The 19676-nt window shown below is 36.4% G+C and overlaps 1 protein-coding gene across 4 annotated transcripts in view; it reads left to right on the top strand.

Moving 5' to 3' along the window:
* Positions 1-19676, top strand: part of DGKB (diacylglycerol kinase beta) — an 808737-nt gene that overhangs the window by 240583 nt on the left and 548478 nt on the right. For all 4 annotated transcript variants that reach the window (XM_043462754.1, XM_043462753.1, XM_043462752.1 and 1 more), the window contains one exon: positions 11987-12085. In XM_043462754.1, coding sequence (XP_043318689.1) covers positions 11987-12085 — 99 coding nt within the window. The remainder of the gene's footprint in view (positions 1-11986; positions 12086-19676) is intronic.

Here is a 19676-nt window from a genome sequence, read left to right as displayed (position 1 = left end):
CATAGCATAACAGGAGCCTCTCATCTCATGTGTGGCTCCCAAAGGGATAAAGGTCAGAGTCAAATTTGGCCTCAGAGGGTCCAGAATTTTAGAGCTGACCTTAGAGATAGTATCATCATGATGCTTTCCAGTTGTGCTCTGTGAAATTACAGAAAGGTAACAAACTAGGCCGGTGGCTGTGGGTGGGCAGTGAGCTTGGAATATTGACTGGGTAGAGCTCAGCTAGCCCTCTGCCTTGAAACTCTATTTTGGTAGAGTTTTGTATATTTATTTCAATCATGGGATCTATTAGGCTTAAAAAGGGTAGAGCCATGAATAATGTGATCCAAAGACTTAATTTTATAGTGAAGGTATTAAGACCAAGAAAATTTAAGCAAATCATTAATGACCACATGGCTAAATAGAGATGCAAGCATGTCCATATTTTAGTTCTTGATGATTCTAAGAACTCACTTAACCCTTCTTTACAGTGTGTTGTTGCCTTGCTCCTTTAGTTAAGCCATAAATTGAGGGATACAGGTATGGATGTAAATGCTAACCATTAATGGCATTGACAATGAAGAAGAGGTCGCTTGGTCTTTCCTGGGAAGTCTTTGCACTCTCCCTGGCTTGCATAATTGAAAAAGCTGCTTCACATAACTTCTGGGATAAACACATTTGTTAGGTGGTACCTCTAGTATTTCATGTTGTGTTTCTGGAAATTAATTAAAATGCACGTTTTTAAGAATAATCATTTTTTACCATTTAGTACAAAAACATTTATGGGGCTGAATTTTTCCCCGATTGACTGTTTTCTCTTTACACCTAGTGTCCAAGAGTTATCTTATTTATAGGGCAAATTGTTCTTGCATTGTGGGAATTAAACAGTAGAGAGCAGTGTATCAGTTAAGCAAATAAGTTTCTGTGTAATGTCCCTGAGCACTCCTCCCCAACACACACACCATTTAAAAGTTTTCTTAAGTACACACACACGCACACATACACACAGGATAATGAGAAAAATAAGCTGTGACTTGTATTTCAAAAGTACAATTAAGTACTTTTTTTTAAATGAACACATTTTCTTCAATCATTTTCAGCTATTACTCAGTTAAATTATATTTACATTTGAAATTTCCTCAATTATGAAAGACAGTTTTATTTTTTGAAGTGATTGGGTATTATAATAAAATGTCTAACAATGATTTAAACTATACATGTGAATTACTTAAACATGTTGATTTCTCAGTTTTAAGAAGACCATAACTATTTTATTTCTTAAAAACCTTGTGCTCATTAAAATATTAGTTTTCTTTTCTAAGCATCTGTAAAAAATTTTGTTTCAGATCTTAAATAACTCTATTCCTCTTATTTTCCCCATGGAGTACATCTTTTGTTAGATATATCTTTATTTTACCTTCAACTGAAGTTGGAGAATATCAGAATTTGTTTCTCCTTTTTATTTCAAGTTATTTTCCATCCTTCATACGTTTCAAATGTGTTATTTTCTTTCCCATTTTTAATTTCTTTTTTTTATTGGAGTATAGTTGCGTTACAATGTTGTGTTAGTAGTTTCCACTGTACAGCAAAGTGAATCAGCTCCATGTATGCGTATAGTCCCTCTTTTTTGGATTTCTTTTTCATTTAGGTCAGCACAGCGCTGAGTAGAGTCCCCTGTTCTATGCAGTTGGTTATCATGAGTTGCCTATTTTATGCATAATAGTGTATATATGTCAATTCCTATCTCCTGATCCATCCCACCTACCCTTCCCTTTATGGTATCCATACATTTGTTCTCTGTGTCTGTGTCTCTATTTCTACTTTGCAAATAAGTCCATCTGTACCACTTTCTAGGTTCCATGTATTCATGTTAATATATGACATTTGGTTCTCTCTTTCTGACTTATTTTAGTCTGTATGACAGTCTCTAGGTCCATCCACATCTTGGCAAATGGCACAGTTTCATTCCTTTTTATTCCATTGTATGCATGGACCACATCTTCTTTACACATTCCCCTGTTGATAGACATTTAGGTTGCTTCCATGTCCTGGCTATTGTAGATAGTGCTGCAGTGAACATTGCAGTATTTTTTTTTAATTATGTATTTAAAATTTGAACAGTATAAAATTACACACTGCCTCTTTTCTTGATACAAAAGCTTTTAGAGATTTTAAGTTTCTTTATTTGGCTCCTCTTCTCTTTCCCCGATTTAATATCTTCTGCCTTTTTCATTCTATGGGAATTACTCTCCTCAGAGTTACCATTGCTAATAGTGTCTTATTGATAATCAAGGCATCTTGAAATGCTTTTTCTTGTTTTATATTCCATTTTGCTTTTCTTGTTTTCTTTCTTTTGTTTTAGTGGTTTTGACACTGAAAATTTACATTTCTAGCCCTGTCAATCTCCAGTTATACACTTATTTTTTGTCTTGATCGTGGTCCTAGTCTTATAAGAAATTAGGCCTTTCCTTTTAGAGGAAAGAAGACGCTGTGTCTGAATAAACTCTGCTTTTATAATCTGAGGATTTCAGGTCCAATTCAGTTCAGACAACATGCCCCTAACATCTTACTCTTAAGGTCAAGGTGTACCTGGAGGTGATTCTTTTGTCAACAAAGCACAATATAAGCTATAAATGTCTTCAAATCCCACCTTCTACTCAGGGCAAGGGCTAACAGGGAGCCCTGAAAGGCTTAATGTGGAGTCAGAGAGAAATGGGGCCTCTCAGGGTGCTTCTTAGCTTACTGAACTCTCCCAAGACTGGAGGCTTCTGGCTAACTTCAGCTTTATTTGCTATAAACCATGATCTCCAGGGTTTCTGTGAGTGTTTGGTTCATGAAACAAAACTCAAAAAAATTTTTTAAAACTTCTCATGTTTCCAGAAGAAAGAAAAAAACACAAATATATATATATATATATATATAACACCTTCTTATAAGTAGCTTCAGCCTCTGTACTCTTTTGGATTTTTAATGTTAAGCAACCATAAGAACATATTTATTAGTTTATTGATTTTCTGCCTAGGTTAAATAGAAGATATCTGCCTCAGACCATTTCTATATTTAGTATGAGTTATACTTTGTTTTTGAACTATTGTACGAAGATTTCAGCCTAAAGTTGATCTGGTCTTGACTGACACACTCCTGATTGCCTTTATTTAAAAAAAAATTATTTATGTATTTCACTGCACTGGCTCTTAGTTGTGACACATGGGTTCTTTAGTTGCAGCACGTGTGATCTAGTTCTCTGACCAGGGGTTGGACCAGGGGCTTCCTGCATTGAGAACATAGAGTCTTGGCCACTGGACCACCAGGGAAGTCCCCTGATTGCCTTTAAACAAACTGAATCTACTTTCTTATGTCTTTATGCTTCTCAGAAAGTGCTATAAATGTAGTAAAGAGCTAGCAGAAGGTGTGAAAGGGATGGGATATGTACCGTCAAAGCTGAGTATTAGGAAGGCCTATCTGAATGGAGTCTGTATGGAATAGGTTGTAGAGAGAAACAAAGAGAATGAAACCTGGTTTCATTTCAGTGGTTTTACAAATGCTATCACTTCCTTTAAACATGGGACTTTTGGCAATTGCTTGAGTCTTAATTTAGTCTTAAGTTAGACTGACCATATTTCTATAAGTGTCTCTGTTCAACAACTAGGGCAGTAGTTGTATAATCTTGGGCAAAGTATATACAAGCTTTGGCCAGTTTCCTAATTGTCAAAATGGATATCATGATACCTATCTTGTAAGATTTTTCTAAAAATTAAGCGAATTTTTAAAAATCTGTGTAAGTATGTTTAGTGCAGAACCTCATACATAATAATGCTTGCGTGTGTGCTAAGTCAATTCAGTTGTGCCTGACTCTTTGCGACCCCATGGATGGTAGCCCACAAGGATCCTTTGTCCATGGGATTCTTCCGGCAACAATACCGGAGTGGGTTGCCATTTCCTTCCCCAGGGGATATTCCCGACCCAGGCATCAAACCTGAGTCTCTAAAGTCTCCTGCATTGGCAGGCATGTTTTTTACTTCTAACCCCACCTGGGAAGCCCATGGTCGTGCTTAGTGATCGGCAATTACTTTCACAGTGAAGGCTGGGTAAAATGTCATGTGTGTGTGCATGTGTGTGTGCGTGCTCAGTTGTGTCTGACTCTTCGCGACCCCATGGACTATAGCCCACCACACTCTTCTGTCCATGGAATTCTTCAGGCAAAATACTAGAGTGGGTTGCCATGTCCGCTTCCAGGGGAGTCTTCTCAATCCAGGGATTGAGCCCACATGCCTTGTGTATCTTGCATTGGCAGGCAGATTCTTTACCAGTAGTACCAGCTGGGAAGCCAGGTAAATTGCCATATGGGGGCACAAAACCCAACCTCTGGCTCACAGAGGGCACTCCATGAATGTTACTCAAACCACCTCTCTCCCTTCTGGAAGGATCTCTAATTTCCCAGTCTAAGAATAACACCTGCATGTTCTAAAAGCATCCAGAAACATGTGGTCCTGAATCTCACCAAAGCCTAGACTAAGCTGATTTATTTATATTCACAAACTCTCTTCTATGAAACATAGTAACATCATGCTTGCAATGATTGGAAATAGAGCTGGAAGTCAATCTCTTATCCTTGTCTTTCACCTCTATCTCATATATTCAACCTATCACTGAGCCTCTAAGTTTCCTCCTTAAAATATCTCTCTCAGATTTGGTTTTTGTCTTCACCATTCACAGCCCAAGTGCAAGCTCTTAGCACCTCTTAACTAGATTAGAGTCAGAAATCTTGGCTTACCTCCCTAACAGAAGGTACTTTTCCTATAACACAGGCTGCAAACCACCTCCAGAATCAACTTCTGAAAATACTGTTTTGTTATCATATGCCACCTTTGGCAACCCATAATAGTTCTGTGAAAATAAATGCAGCCCTCACCTCTTCCTACCTCAACCTGGTTTTCATTTCCCCAAATATGAGGCCCAAGCCTAAGCACCTGATGTATGTAACATTCCCCTTCATGCCCAGGCCCTGCTTTAAGTTGAGCATGTCTATGGAGAGTTCCCAGGGAAAGCCATGCTTCACCCATGTTGTTTAACTCACTTTGCTTTATTTTATTTTTTAGTATTGTTAAAATTTTTATTTATCTAATTTTCTGTGTTTTGGGTCTTGATTGCCACAAGTGGGCTTTCTCTAGTTGCAGCAAGTGAAGGCTACTCTCTAGTTGCCGTGTTCGGGCTTCTCACTGCCGTGGCTTTTCTTGTTGCAGAGCACAGGCTCTAGGATGAGTGGACTTAAGTAGTTATGGCACATGTGCTTAGTTGCCCTGTGGCACGTGGGACCTTCCTGAACCAGGGATTGAACCCGTGTCCCCTGCATTGGTGGGTTTTAACCGCTGGACCACCAGGGAAGACCCTTGCTCACTCTGATTGTCCTGAATGCACCCACCTCAAATTCTAACTACACTTCAAGAACCAAGTTAAGTTCCATATTTCCCTTGAGATTCTCCTTGACACTACATGTTTACTTTTTCTGAATACCTTCTAAACTTTTATTCCACACCAAAAGAAGACCGAAATGCTGTCTAGAACGGTCATGTCTGCATGCTAACATTGTCTACACTGCTCGATCACAGTCCTATCCAGCTCCAGATCCAATATACAGCTTTGGATCACCCTAATCACCCTAAATCTTGATTCAGTGCTGAATATAGAGGATATCCTCAACAAATTCACTTTCATGACAGGTATCCTATTCTTACTGCTAAATAGTGAATTTTAAATGTATGACTTAAATTTTTTTTTTAAATCCTGTAATTCTCAAATATACATCAGATATACAAGTATGTGTAAACAAATACTTAAAGATAAAAAAAGTGTTAGTCGCTGAGTAGCATCCGACTCTTTGCAACCCCAGGGACTGTAGACCACGAGGCCCTTCTACCCATGGAATTATCCAGGGATGAACACTGGAGTAGATAGCCATTTTCTTCTCTAGGGGATCTTCCCAACCCAAGGATCAAACCCGGGTCTTACACACTACAGGCAGATTTTTTACAGTCTGAGACACCAGAGAAAACACCCCTTTTTATTCAGAACCTGTGCATTCTTGATGTTACACAATTTTGCCATCATATAGATAGAAAGTTAGACTCTTAGAACTGAGTTTTATCTCCTTTTGTAAGTCTCACCACTTAAAAATAAAGACAGGAAAATCCTAAGAAAGAACAATATAAACTGCCTTCTGATATTTAGGCAACCATTTCCCAGTGCTTTGTAATTTGATCAGCTGGGCTGAATGTCCTTACTGCTTCTTTCTTCCTCCTCTTACTGACATTCTCTGATCCTTAAGATATCACTGTTTAATTACTATTATTAGAGAGATGCAAATCCAAGCTACAGAGAGGTATCCCCTCACACGGGTCAGAATGACCATCATCAAAAATCTACAAACAATAAATCCTGTAAAGGGTATGGAGAAAAGGGAGCCTTCTTGTACTGTTGATGGGAATGCAAATTGATACAGCCACTATGGAGAAGAGTATGGAAATTCCTCCAAAATCTATGAATAAAACTACCGTATACCATATACCATATACCATATGCCATATGCCATATACCATATACCATATGCCGTATACCATATACCATATGCCTTATACCATATACCATATGCCATACCAGCAATCCTGCTACTAGGCATATACCCTGAGGAAACCAGAAGAGCTAAGACATGGACACAGTCTAGATGTGAATCGACAGATGAATGGGTAAAGAAGTTATGGTACATATACACAATGGAATATTACTCAGCTATAAAAAGGAATGCATTCGAGTTGGTTGTAATGAGGTGGACAGACCTAGGGCCTATTAAACAGGGTGAAGTAAATCAGACAGAGAAAGAGAAATATCATTTATTAATGCATATATATGGAATCTAGAAAGATGGGACTGATGACCCTATCTACAGGGCAACGGTGGCGAGGCAGACATAGAGAACAGACTTTTGGACACAGTAGGGGCGGGAGAAGGTGGGATGATTTGAGAGAGCAGCATTGAAATGTATACATTACCATATGTAAAATAGATAGCCAGTGTGAATTTTCTGTGTGACACGGGGAACCCAAAGCTGGTGCTCTGTGACAACCTAGATGGGTGGGGTGGGGAGGGAGACAGAAGGGAGGTTAGGAGGGAGGGGGCATATGTATAGCTATAACTGACTCTTGTTGATATATGGCAGAAACCATCACAATATTGTAATCATTCTTCAATCAAAAATGAAATATATATATATTTTAAAAAATATCTCTCTTTATACCTGTTGATTTCTACCATGAAAGCATTCTCCTGACATTCTATTAAAATAGGCCGTCATTTGCTCCTGGTTGTGGTTAAATGTCCATGGTCAGGCAGGGCTCACAGTATCGGTGGATGATACTTTTCATTTGAGCTTGGCAAAAGCAAGCCTATATTGTGGCTATAGATTATTGACTTTTGGTATCATGTAGGACTACTATTTCTTTTAAAATAGTCAACTCCTAACAATGTTTAAAGGTTTCCAATGACTTTACAATAGAAAGACTCAGGCCTTAGCAAATGCCAGCATTAACGCAGCACCTGAAATGGAAAAATGTCAGAGATAAAAATACATACAAATCAACAAATATTTCTCTAATCTGGTCACTTTACTTTTCTGCAGAAAACTATTTCTTTTTTCTTCCAAATTCTTATAGAAATTTATTTTCTGTTTTCCTTCCTTTCAACTTTTTAGATTCTGTTTTCTTCTCAATGTAACATCTTCACTCTTTTCTCAACTCCATCCCATAAACGCATATACATATACACACAAACTTATTCACACATTTTCTTTTTCTTCCTAAATTGAGACAGCTTTTTTCAATAAACATAGATCTGGCTCTAAATTAAGTGCTATTAGAAATGTTGTAAACTCTGAAATTATTTCCAAGTGTTTAATTCACTTCCAGAAATAGCTGGTTTATATTTTATGAATTTTCTAGCTATAACACCAATTCCCTTACACAGAAATGGAAGTTTCTGTGCATATAATAAAATATGACCTGATGATTTCTATGCCTTACTCTAAAAATGCAAAGGTAACTGTGAACAAAAATAAAACACTGTTTAAAAGGTAACAATTTCTTTACTCTGGGGCTCTATTGGCCAATCCATTTAAGAGGCAGGACTCATCAATGTTCTATTTTATTGCTCTTCTTAATGAGGCTTTTTCTCTGTTTTGCTGATTTACAATCTGGGTTATCTTTAAGATAATTGTATCTACTGTCACTGAGAAGGACTCAGCTTTGACTTTTTTTTTCCTGTAAAATGGCATGGTGATGAGTTTAACAACTTGTTATTATTACTGATTATACTCACTTTATTCCTTTTTACATTTTTATTTAAAACATCATGCTATGCTAAGTCACTTCAGTCGTGTCTGACTCTGTGCGACCCCATGGACAGCAGCCCACCAGGCTCCTCTGCCCACAGGATTCTCTAGCCAGCAATACTGGAGTGGGTTGCCATTTTCTTCTCCAAAACATGTCATACATACAGAAAATTATAAATATACCAGGGAGAGAGCTCAGTGAATTTTGCACATGAACACTATGTGTAGCTAACACCTGACGGAGAAACAAAATATTACCAGTAACCTAAGATACTTTTAGGCGCTAGTGGCTTTTAAATTCCATTATATGGTTTCTATTTTGTTGATATTTTCTATTTTTTAATAGACATTTGTTGCAAAGTTTTAATTTCACAGCAAAAATGATGTACACTTTTAATCTTGATAGTCTTGGGAACCATAAGCATTTTTTCATTGTCCTTCATATTTTATAGTTTGTGTTCAAGTATGTTTATGAACAATATGGTCAGTGCAGTAGACCTGCTATACACATTGTGGAAAAATCAGTATTTTCCAATGTGGTGTCCTCAGCTTTGATACTTCCAGCTACAAATAATGTCATGATGTTGATGGACACCCACACATATTTAGCAGCTGCCAGATTCCGGTCTTAAGAGAAGTGTAAGGTACCTTGCACGTTATTAGTTAATACAGCCTTCTTGAGGAGGAGAATTTTCTTGCACTGTGCCTTCCTGTTTCACTGATGATGATATGATTACTGACATCTTTGTAGATCCTGCCATATGCTTATGTTCCTGCAAGACTCTGCCCCATAGCCACCTGGACCACATGGCAATCAAACTGGGCAGTGCCATGTTGATTTTATTTAGCTCTGCAGGGAAGACAGAGCATCCCAGGTGATGGTAGTGGTAAAGAACCCACTTGCCAATGCAGGAGACACAAGAGATGTGGGTTTGATCTCTGGATTGGGAAGATCCCATGGAGGAGGGCTTGGCAACCCACTGCAGTATTCTTGCCTGGACAGAATCCCCATGGACAGAAGAGCCTGGTGCAAAGAGCCTCTTTGCAGTCCATGGGGTTGCAAAGAGTTGGACATGACTGAAGTGACTTAGCATGCAGCACACAGGCAGGGAGCAGTGTTTCAAAGGACCCGTTCCAGTACCTGTGCTGTGAAACCCTCAAACCTCAATGTGAAGAGGTACTCCGTATATTCTGTTTGGCTTATCAGCTTTGCAATTCTTTCTGAGTGCTCAGTTCCTTTTTTTGTTTTGCTGGAAAACTAGCTTAAATACCAAAAAGCTGTCATTAAATTCATTTTATTTTTGTTGTTTTTTTAATTACATCTGGCAACCCTCAAATAACTATGTAGAGAGGTTAGTCATCCCTGCCCATATCAGTTGCAGATTGTTAGAAATCCATGGGATGGAGGCTCAGCTTGTGTAGGTGGTCAGTGCTGGCAAGATCTCAGTTCCCTGTCGCTATCCTTCAGAGTTGCATGTAAAACTTCAGTCACTGCAAGCAAGTGTGAAAATTTAGCTTTCTCTCACTCTATGCACACAGAAATTTTATCTTAGAGTCTTGCATTGTCAGTTTTAAATAGGAGGCAGGATCGAAAAGCAGAAGCTTTTTCTCTGTGACACCACAGTACAAAAGAGCCTTCGAGACACGCAGCTTGTCTTTGATTTTTGGTTCAGTTTTCATAGCAATTGGTACATTCCATTCCAAGGGCTACCATAACGAAACACCACAAAATGAGAGCAGAAAGTTATCCTTTCATAGTTCTAGAGGCTAGAAACCCAAGATCAAGATGTTAGCGGGCCATGCCCCCTCTGAAGGCTGTAGTGAAGAACCCACCCTCACCTTTTCCTGATTCTGAGAGTGGCCCCCAATCACTGGCGGCCCTTAGCCTTTGGCTCCATCACCAAATCCCTGCTTCTGTTGTCACATGACCTCTTCCCTCCAGGTCTGTCTCTTTATATCCAGATGTCTCTCATCTCATAAGAAAGCCAGTCATTGGATTAAACTCCAAGCTATTTCAGTATAACTTGAACTGAACTTGAATATGCCTACAAAGATTTTATTTCTCAATGAGTTCATATTGTACAGGTACTAGAATTCAGGACATTAATTGGGGAAAGTCCCAATTTAACCTGCAACACTTGGTAATCTGTTTGGTCTGAATCCCAAATTTCAGGGTCATGATTTATTCTGAGAAGATTGATGAAGTCTAATATATCAATAATATATTTAAACCAGTCGCGAATTTTATTTTGTGGAAACTATGCATTTCCATTTGCCAGATGATTGCCTGTTAATTTAGTTGTATTTTGCATATGGCTTCAAGTGCTTCTTTATCTTGAATACCCCTTGCCTCTTGACAAAGCAATGCCTGGTAAGATGAAACCACCTTTTTAATAAGGAGTTTACATGTCACTGAGAAGCAAAACTGCTAATTATGGATGAATGTGTAAAGGTATTTTTATTTCATGTAATGTGGCCTAGTGTGAGTTAATTACAGTACAAGTAGCCTTAATTCCAAGGCAGGGCGTTACCATGATAGATGTTTTAAATCCAAGGACAACAGAAATACCCCTCTTGTAGTGAACTACTCAGGTGAGCTATTATCGCCAGCAGCCCATCTACTCTCACTAGAGTCTTGTGCTTGGTTGGTAATGAACTGTTACAAAGGTAGGCTTGTGTTGGAAATTAATGTAACCAAGACTTAAATGGGGTGGCTTTTGGTTCAGAACTTAAGTGAGCTCCTTTTTGTTTCTGAACAAAACATGTTATTTTATTAACATCTGTCATTTTTTTAAAAGCATGACCATTTCATATTACATTGATAAGGAGTAGGGGATAAAGGTGTCCGTAGGTGCCTTTAAACAACTATTACCTTAACAATTCTATATGGCTCCAATCAGAATTATCACCTCAATTAAAAAAAAATCACTTATTTAATATACCATATTATAATACCTTAATTTCAACTTGTGGCCAGGTTTGATAAAAATATCGGTTTAAATTCATCCATGTTGAAAAGTAAATTACACTTATGATTATACACTTACTTAATGTAGAGCTGATAAATACAATATAAAGATAAATTTTGATAATCATAATCATCTTCTTATATTTATATCCTGCTCCTACTGAGATGAATCTCTGGTTACATTTACATATTGAATTAGAAAGTTAAAACTAATGATGGGATCAATTATGCCCCATACTGAGCTGTGCACTTTGGAATGACTTTGAGAAAACAGGAGGGTCAAAAGAAAAAAAAAAAAGCAGCCACAGTGCACAGTGGTTTCAAGATTATGCTAACAGATAAGTGTAGGAAGGATTGTAATGGATGATAATGTGTGTTTGTCAAAGAAATCAGGCTTTTCAGGGGAAAAACCTAAAGGGCATTTCTAACATAAACATTTCTGAGAATTAGAAAATATATAGGCTGGGTCACGGAAGTTGCTGCGCAGTTTATTTAAGGCAGACTGTATAAGAACAGATGTCATAGGAGTCCCTTTATGATCCTGTTTGTTTGTTCTTGTAATTCTTTAAATGGATTTGCTGCATCTCAGGTGAAGTAGGATCTGCTTCATGTTTGCTGTTGTTATGCAAAATGATAGTTTCCTCTTTCTCCTTCCCTAGCTGCATAATAAATGTGCTTCTCATCTGAAACCTGAATGTGACTGCGGACCTTTGAAGGACCATATTTTGCCACCCACCACAATCTGTCCAGTGGTACTGGTGAGTTTTTCCTTCTCATCATTCTGCTATAACTTGAGATTTCTGTAACTAACCGGTGCACTCTGCCACTTGATGCTTTCAGAGGTCATTTTCCATTGATCAAGGCAGAGCTCAGTAGACCTAAAATACCTCCTTACTTCAGAGAAGACCTCTCTGCCCACTAATATTTCCTTTTGCCTTCATGGCACAATAAACTTATCAGTAAGGTATGCTCTAACTGAAGCTGACTCAGGTTTTATCACTCAGTCATGTTGTACTTACCAGAAATTGTATAGGCAGAACACTTCCACATTTTACATGTTTTATAGATTGAGCTTCCCAGAATAATGAAGTTATTCTTATGGGCAGTTTTGCTGGAGATGCACATTATGTATCTGCAAGTGGGAAGTCTCTCACCTAAGTCAGAGGCTACTTAGAATGAGGACACACACCTGGAAGAGAGCTATGCACTGCCACGAGGTGTATTTTATCTTTTATTAGTGAACAATAAATTTAACTACCTGCAAAACAGTTACTTGATTCAATAAATATACAAGCGAAAAAATGCCTAAGTAAGATAACCTTGATAAGAGCAAATCCTGATAGAAAGAGAAGCAGCTATTCAAAGATAATATTCACATTACCTTTCAAAATCCAAATTGTTTCTAAAGTGAAGCAGTTATTTTACAAAACAAACCATTTTATATCCATAATGCAGTTCTCATTTTTTTTAAACAACATGGAAATTAACTAGCTGGAACTTCAGTTTGATGTAAAAAAATACAACAACTAAGAAATGTTAGACAAATACTTTTCTAAAGGTCAACTTAGAAATTAATCAAATTACTCAATTTGCACCCACTTAATGATTCATTTTGTAATTATCTGTAAAATACTGGATGTATTTAAATGCCTTTATTTAAAAAAAATTAAAAACTCTTTATTTTCTCAAACTGCAAAGAAAAAGCAGAAGAAAATACCTCCATGTTGCTGAGGATAGCAATAACCAATTCTAAATTTCCCTTCATCGTGTAAGAATTACTAGACATCCTGTAGTAAATAAGATTAATTAAAATTAATGAGAGCCATATTAATTTTTTTATTATTTTGTAGTATTTTCTTAAAGAGAAAGAACTTGTGGAATTTTTATATATTTGCATTTAAAAAATATATAGTAATTTGTACTGGTTTAGATGCACTCAATCTCAGATTTTAACTCTAAGAAAAAAATCTATTACGTCATTCTATTATCCAGCTATCTGTGTAAAACCCTACTAAATTCAGTGAGCCAGGGGACTATTTCTCTGACCTACTTATGTCAGCCTCTCATCTTATAAGCTCAAGAATGAGATAAGTTCTTTTATTATCCCATCCTTCTTTTCTTTGAAAGAATCAAAGGTAAAGAACATGTGTTGAATAAATGGTTTTGTCTTGAACAATCTTGCAGACTCTTTCGTTGCTTTTGTAGACACTTTTGATTCTGAAGATTTATTTTCTCATTAAATCTTCCTAAGGTTTTTTTATCATGATTTGTATCTCAGCATTTGCTGTATTCTCATTTTCTTGGTACTAACTGAAGTGTTAGGCACTGTTAACCACCTCATCCTTCATGAACATCTACCTTCCTTGACTCCCATTATCCCACCCTCTCCTGATTCTTCTTGTGTTTCTCTGGATACTTGCTTTTTATATTTTTCCTGGTTTTCAAGAGTTCAACCTGCCCCGTGTTGGCTTCCATCCATATGCCCTACCCTCACTCACATGCCATGGCTTTCTGCTCTTAACATTCTTCCCAGTGAGATCTTGCTTATTCATTTATTTCATTATTGTGTTAATTTATATTAAGTTCAACCTCTGCTTATGAGTCTCAAGTGCTTCAACTTGGAGGTTTCATGTTGTTTACATGCATGATATATTATTATAAGTGATAACAATAACTCCTACTTATTGAGCACCTATATTATACCAGCTACTATGTTAAATATCTTAGTCCATTCAAAAAGTGTTTATTGTTTAGTATGTGCCCAATAGTATTAACAGTGGAAAGAAACCCAAATAAAATCTTTACCTTCATCAGGTTTTCATTCCAGTGGGGTGAAATAGGCAATAAGCAAAGCAATAAATAAGTTATTTAGTACCTGTTTGTGCCTCAGATGGTAAAGAATCTACCTTCCATGTGGGAGACCCAAGTTCAATCCCTGGGTGGGAAAGATCCCCTGAAGAAGGGAATGGCAACCCACTCCAGCATTCTTGCCTGGAAAAATTCCATGGACAGAGGAGCCTGGAGGGCTACAGTCCGTGGGGTCACGAAGAGTTGGGCATGACTGAGCAAGAAACACTTTCGATTTTATATTAAATTACTGGTGATATTTAAAGTTGAAAGGACAAAATTAAAGTGGGAAAAGAAAAGGAATGTTGGAACTGCAATTATAAGAGAGTAAGTTAAGAGTTCAAGGAAAATAGTACGAGTTCAAAGGAACAGTAGGGCGAAGAGTTGAGGACTGTGAGAGAGTTGCTATTGTGGCTCTCTGGGGACAGATCTCTGTAGACAGAGGAGTCAGCAAGGAGGAGGAGCAGACTCAGCAGGAGACGCCTGACATATCTGAAGAGCATCAAAGGCATCAATGCCTGGGCCTGTTTTGCAGGGTGAATAATAGTAGACAAGTTCAAATATGTCTTCAGATTTTCATATGCATAGGACAATTTAGGGATTCTAAGGTCTTTAGCCTTTACTGTGAAAGAAATTGGAAGTCAGACCAGATGAGGGAATGATCTGACTTATATATTTAAAAGAACATCAGTCTAACTGGTGTGTTTAGGGGCTAACAGTGGGAAAAGGAAAGGATGCCTAGATTTTCTTTAGAAAAGTAGGAAGCTGGCTCATTGCTGAGAGCAGGGTGGTTGGAGAGTTTTGCAGATCAGGAAGAAATTAGACAGCAGTCACTTGGAGAATGGGAGCTATGTGGATCAAGGAAATACCAGATGATTGCCAGGGAATAAGGAATAGTCTTGGGTTAATAATAGTGAATTTAGAACAAGGTCAGTAAACTTGAATGGGTACATTTCTTTGGTGATATTCAGTCTTATTTCTCAAGTTATATTCTAACTTTAGGAGTAGAATAGCCGTGGGTCAGCTTTAATGAGAATGTGTTTTACCCAATATGATCAAGGGAGAGGGAAGCAAAGGACTTGAGAGTGTGTGCAAGCGAGTGATTGTAGGGATTGGTTGTGGAATTTAAGCTGGGAAACGAGGGCGCTAAGGACATGGACGGTAATATACAGTAAGGGGTGTTAGCAAAATACATTTGTGGATTGCAGTGGGATCAAAGGTTGTTGAAATCAACCTTAGTAGTGTCAAGTCACAAGAATGAGTGAGATAACAATTGAGATTATGGAGGGGTTGCAGTTATTGATGATGATAGGTATGAATTAATTTAAACATCACAGTGATGCCAAAAAGTAAATATTGTAACTTTCTCGATTTTACCTATGAGAAAAGTGAGAAACAGAGATTAAGTACATTTTCGGTGTCAGATGGCTATGAAGTAGCAATCCGAGATTGGAACCCAAAAACAATCATTCCAGAGCTTGTACACTGAGCTCATCATTTCTAGCCTTTCTCCAAGTCCCAAGATAGATCTTCTCCTCTTGGCCTTTTCTAGAACCTCATTCTCCAACCTTCCCAAGCCAGAAGCCTGAGAATTATCATTGGTGCTTCATCTTGAATATCAAATTTATCATCAGGCAGCCTATACTGATGTTCTTACTTCTCTCTTTTGCCTTCAACCCAACTGTAACTGTCTCATATGTTACTCGCAAATTGTTTTTCAGAATTGTCCTCATGTTAGTAGAATTTTTATAGAATTGCCTCTTCTTTGCATTCTCCACACTGCTTCCTGGATCCACCTTCAAAAACACAGTAAAATATTTTCCTACTCAAATACTTTAAAATGCTTAAAATGTTTTTAGTGATTCCTATTTGAGTTACAAACTCTCTAGTAAGGTAAACAAGGCTCTTTAACTGAATCACTCCACCTAATCCGTTACACACCATCTTACATGCTAGAAATCAAGGATTTGAACTACTTGAAATTCTCTAAGTATATCTGCTCTCCAAAGCCTTTGTGCTTTTGTACAAGTCAATAAATTGGCCTGAATCACTGCCTTGCTGCCTTGCTAAGTAGAAATTAAAGTTTACTTTCTGATCATGGAATTAGTACTTGATTCTTAAACCCATTAGCTATTTAAATACTAAAACTTTATACAAGTTAATAAAGTTGTTCTGCACACAAAATTGCTTAATATGCTTCAGCTGATAGGCTCTGAGGCTTTTCAATTTGTGAACTTTCAATAACTTCCCAGGAATGATTTCACACTGTATCTGCTGCTGGAATTTTTAAACTTTCATTGAAAGAAAATCCTTAGTCCTCACACATAATACAATATTTTTTATCCTCTAATAACAACTTTCTTCTTAAAAAATATAAGTTCTCAGATTCTCATGATCATGTGAGTTTCAAACTCAGTAGCAATGTGGTGATTAACATTATTTATAGCTCATTCTAGAAAATATGGAATGAAGAATTAAAACATAACATTTTATTGAAGCTTTTATCCCTTGTCTTTGACTCTATTGTCAGGAATCAGTTATTTAATGAGCAATGTAAACTCACTACAGATTAGATAGATATCTTACCTCTGTTTGAAGCATTTTAATGGCATACTTCTAGGTCAAGGTCAGTAGCAACAGTCTTCCTATATTTTAGAGCATCCCTTCAGGTATTAATTTTATTCATTTATTCTTTAAAATTTCTATACCTCTCTTCTCAGCCCCCAAACTCTCCCAGATACTTATTAGCTTTAATGATTCAATAGATATGTGCTCACCTGTTATGAAGATTAGCCAAGTCAGCATGTTCTTTGCACTGATGACATGCTTTTATAAGTGTACACTAAAAATTACTTCCACAGTTAATTTGTCTTGATAGTGTCTATTTCCATAAAAATATACTAAAGCCAACTACTCTGAAATTAAAATAGAAATGTAATCAATGAGTCTGTATATCAAATATAATCATAGATTTCTGGAATTGCAGTTGATTTCTAGCATATTTTGAGTATACTATCAAAAGAAGCTTTACCGTGTAAAAGTTATCTAGGTTCTTTGTGACTGTGTTTATGTATCTTTAATGCTTTCTCTGAGGATTTTCCAGCAAAAAAAAAAATAAAAATGATTAGAACTATTATCTCTCTACTTCCATATTGAAGATAATTCAGAACTGTTTACAAAGGTAGATTTCTTGAAGGTCTATTCTCATCTCACCTCCAAACAACTGGAAAGTGAATCCAATCCAATCCAATTAGTCAGGACTCTTGATCAGCAGCTTAATTTCTAGAAAAAACCATTAACCCTTACCAAATGATAGTCAAAACAGATGTTCTTCCTTTAATGGACTCCATCAAAAATGTGTTCCTGATTCTTGTTTTGGATCACACTCAGAAATCTCACATTCCCAATCCCAATCAAATGTCAATGTATAAATTGTAATAATTTCATATAAATCATGACCTGATGAGCATGAAAATTGCCCACTCTTTTATGAGTTTTACTCCTAACCCAAGCAGATTTGGTCCATGTTGTTTCAGTCCCTCAGAGGTTTGCTTTAGTTATTTTGGACCACTGTGTCATCAACCTACACTGAAAGGCTTTAAAAAAATAATATGAAGCTGCCCCATTGTAACGAAAAAGGTATGTTTTTAGAGATGACTTCATTTTCTAATAGAAGTCCCTTTCCACTCTGTTTATCATGGTTTAATAACCTCTGAATGTTATTATTATTACCATGTTTCATCTTTTATCCTTAAGAAGAATAGAGTTAAATTTATACTGACGTTTGACTGTGATGCTGGGTTGTATGTTATTTATTTCCTTGTGCTAACCTATAAGTCTATTGTTATCCATTTCATAAATTTTGTTCACTATAATGGTCTCATTCAGTACTTCTGAAATTATTTTTGAAAGTACAAAATTTTTTTAGGTCCCAGAAATCAATGGAATAGGCCAGATAGAGTACATCTGATTTTCAGAATAATTTTATAGTGGAAGCTTTAAATTTGATACTTCCCTAGAGCTATGGTCTAGTCTTACATTAATTATAAATTTTATGTATTTTTTTCTAATGATCAGGCTGAGTGTCTATAATTACATGTGTTTTTATAATAATTTTTCAGTTTGTGTTAGGGTTTTATTCAATTAATTCTGCTCCTGTTAACAAATGAATACTTTAGATGTCTCCTGAGGAAATAGCTTTTTTAACTTTATATTTGAACAGCAAAAACATATCATCATAAAAATCATTTCTATTATATTTAGCTCTGTGATTTAATTTTCTCTTTATAAAATAATTACTTTACATGATAATTTAAAAGCAAGCTTCTATTCTCTAACTAAGGGGCTAATTATTTAGTAATTTTCTATATCAATGTATATTAGTAAAGTTGATAAAATATGAAGACTATGTAATGTTGATTACTTTAAATCTGGATTTATATTACATATAAGTATCCATTCTTCATGTAACTGTTAAGACTATGCCTTTAAATTGTTTTTAAGATCATTGTTGATAAACAATGTATATTATTTTTATTTATAATAGCTGCAGTGCCAGATTCCTCCTGTTCTTTCTTTTCTTTCCTTCTTTCTTCCTTCTTTCCACTGACTTTTATTGAAGTCACCAAAGCTAAAAATTCAGATAAGAACAGTTCTCTTATTTACTGTAATTTTGACTCTGTTGGGCAAGACAGGCAAAGAGATTACATATTCCAGTGTGGTAAATATTGACTTACTGGGGCTTTTCAGTGAAAAGAATCTTCATCTATTCTGAGGGTAATTCAAAGAGTAAATGAAAATTTTCTTAAATGTAGGATTCTTGAGCTGAATCTTGAATAAAACAAGGATTTGGCCAGTGAATGCAAAGTGAGCTTTGTACGGATAGTCTCAGAAATAAGAGAGCACAGGGTGAGATCTTGAAACAACAAAATATTTAATAAGTTTTATGAATAAATGCGAGGTGTGGAGAGACAGACAAGACAAAGTCTGAGATGGTGAAAAGCCTGACCTTTCTTTTAAGGAAGTGGGCTTTATCCAGTATAAATAAGGGAGTCCATGATCAGATTTGTGTTTTCGAAAGATAATTCAATTACAGTAAATTTAAAGCAGGGAGCAGAGGAGATATGAGAGTACAGTCACTAGGTTGTGAGGGAAAAAAATCACAAAACACCAACAGAGGAAGAAAATGAGGGAAAGAGGATAGAAGATCATAGCAGAAAACAGAATATTAGGGATTGATTTGATTTCAGGATAAATTAATTTCAGAGGATGGTAAAGTCCATTATGTTGAACCAGAAAATGAGTGTTAACACTTTATTATATGAGAACTATGCATTTATTGTATATAACTTATTAAAAACAATATGAAATGACTAGAAAAACATTTAAAAGTCTCTAAAACAGTTATATAAGAACAATTATTAACATATCAATAGAACCACTAGTTAAGTTTACCTGTTGATGTTTAAATGTTTATTTTGGCATTTTTGTAATTAGCCTTGA

Source organism: Cervus canadensis, chromosome 3 (genome assembly GCF_019320065.1).
Source record: "Cervus canadensis isolate Bull #8, Minnesota chromosome 3, ASM1932006v1, whole genome shotgun sequence".
In the NCBI taxonomy this organism is placed as follows: Eukaryota; Metazoa; Chordata; class Mammalia; order Artiodactyla; family Cervidae; genus Cervus; species Cervus canadensis.
Note: the sequence above shows the minus strand (reverse complement) of the source record. Positions and strands in the feature narration are given on the sequence as shown.